The sequence below is a fragment of the Sinocyclocheilus grahami genome, unplaced genomic scaffold (genome assembly GCF_001515645.1).
Source record: "Sinocyclocheilus grahami isolate Dianchi unplaced genomic scaffold, SAMN03320097.WGS_v1.1 scaffold81.1, whole genome shotgun sequence".
NCBI classification, from domain to species: Eukaryota; Metazoa; Chordata; class Actinopteri; order Cypriniformes; family Cyprinidae; genus Sinocyclocheilus; species Sinocyclocheilus grahami.
Genome location: NW_015505260.1, coordinates 464952 through 466625, shown reverse-complemented (window position 1 = coordinate 466625; position 1674 = coordinate 464952). Strand labels below are relative to the sequence as shown.

General features: G+C 39.0%; 1 protein-coding gene across 1 annotated transcript in view; it reads left to right on the top strand.

Annotated features, from left to right (window-relative positions):
• Window positions 1–1674, top strand: part of LOC107586382 (unconventional myosin-Va) — a 20218-nt gene that overhangs the window by 6027 nt on the left and 12517 nt on the right. The window contains exons 19-20 of the mRNA XM_016273702.1: window positions 228–384; window positions 1086–1325. Of these exons, the coding sequence (XP_016129188.1) occupies window positions 228–384; window positions 1086–1325 (397 nt within the window). The remainder of the gene's footprint in view (window positions 1–227; window positions 385–1085; window positions 1326–1674) is intronic.

Here is a 1674-nt window from a genome sequence, read left to right as displayed (position 1 = left end):
CTCAGCCGAGGTGGTACTGAAAAAAGTACCAGGTACCAGGTACTGCATACACAGTGGAAAACGCCCCAAAATCAATCCGAGCTGTGCCGTACCATGCAGTAGAAAAGCGCCATATGTACTGTGGGCTTTTTAGGTCCTATTCTGGTTGCATAGTTTTTTCCTAATAGGTGTTTTTGTATATTTGTGACTAATTTGAAGTATGTTCTGCAATGTTACCTGACCATTAGGTTGGCATGGACCCTCCGTTATACACGTGCTGCTTTAATCATCCAGAAAACACACCGCATGCTGGCTGTGCGACAGCTTTATTTGACCATCAGAGAGGCCACCATCAAAATCCAGGCCTTCATCAGAGGTACTCAGGCTCGTCGGATTTATAGACAGGTAAAGTGCTTTATGCGTGTCTGGGTATAGTTACAAAAATACAAATAAAGTTACAGTTTCATTTCCCAGAATGTTTGACCCTTTACCTAAATCTAGAAAAAATAGCCAAAGATTTATTTGATTATATATATTTTTTGGTTTACTTTAGGTCTATGCTAAAAAGGCTTTGTTATTCAGTTGCATTTTCCTTTTTCCCATCATGCACAAATGCACAAATAATTAATATGGTTGCATTAATTGACCATTTCCCAGTTTTATTTACATTGTTGTTTTGTCACATTCAGTAACTTTGTGGTGCCAGGATAAGTTTGTTGTTTTACTTAAATGATCATTTAGTTAATTGTTACCCTTTTTGTGTTTCATGTGTCTAGTGTTAAGGTCTTCGTGTAGGATTTTAAAGTTCTGTTGTACTCAGTAGTGTAAGATAACAAGAATTTGCTTTTCAAGATGTACATTTGTCAATAGCTGAGGCATGTAGTAGTTAACTATTTAAAATTTCTACTCAATTTTATACTCAAATCCTCTTGAATCCTCTGAATCTAAACAGGTATTTGATATAACGATGACGTTTTAGGTTATGGCAGCTTGACATTTTATGTTACGTTCAGTAAATTAGTACAGAGTGCATATGTATGAATGTTGATGTCTAATATACATTATTATTTTACCGTGCAATTTGTTTGATAAATCTCTCTTTCTAGATGCTGACAAAGCGGGCGGTGGTGTTCTTGCAGGCGCGGGTGCGAGGCTGGCTGACCCGGTGCAGTTTCAGGCGCATCAGAGCTGCAGTGGTGCTCCTGCAGTGCTGCGTGCGCAGGCGAGCGGCGCGTAAAGAGCTGTTGCACCTGCGTGCTGAGGCTCGATCGGTGGAGAAATACAGAGAACTCAATAAAGGCATGGAAGTCAAGCTCATGCAACTGCAGCTACGAGCTGACCAACAGGTGAGAGGGTGGAAGAAAGCATCGGTGTTTAGTGAGTTGTCTGGAGATGGAATGTTACAATCACGTAATGACATTTTTCAAACAATCAATCCATAAAGGCCACCTTTTTTCTTTGATAACTACTTTACATAATGTAAGTAACCCTGATAGCACACGTACATCATGGAGATGTCTATTTGATGTCTGCAAGACGTATTTCTTAGAGTGTTTGCTCATCTGCAATACCTCTATAGTACGTTTCCTATCAGATGTCAAATAGACGGTTAGAAAAATGTCTTTAAGATGTTTGTGTTTTAGAATGTAAGTAAAACTGACATCTTAAAGACGTCTATTAGATGTTTGTACACAG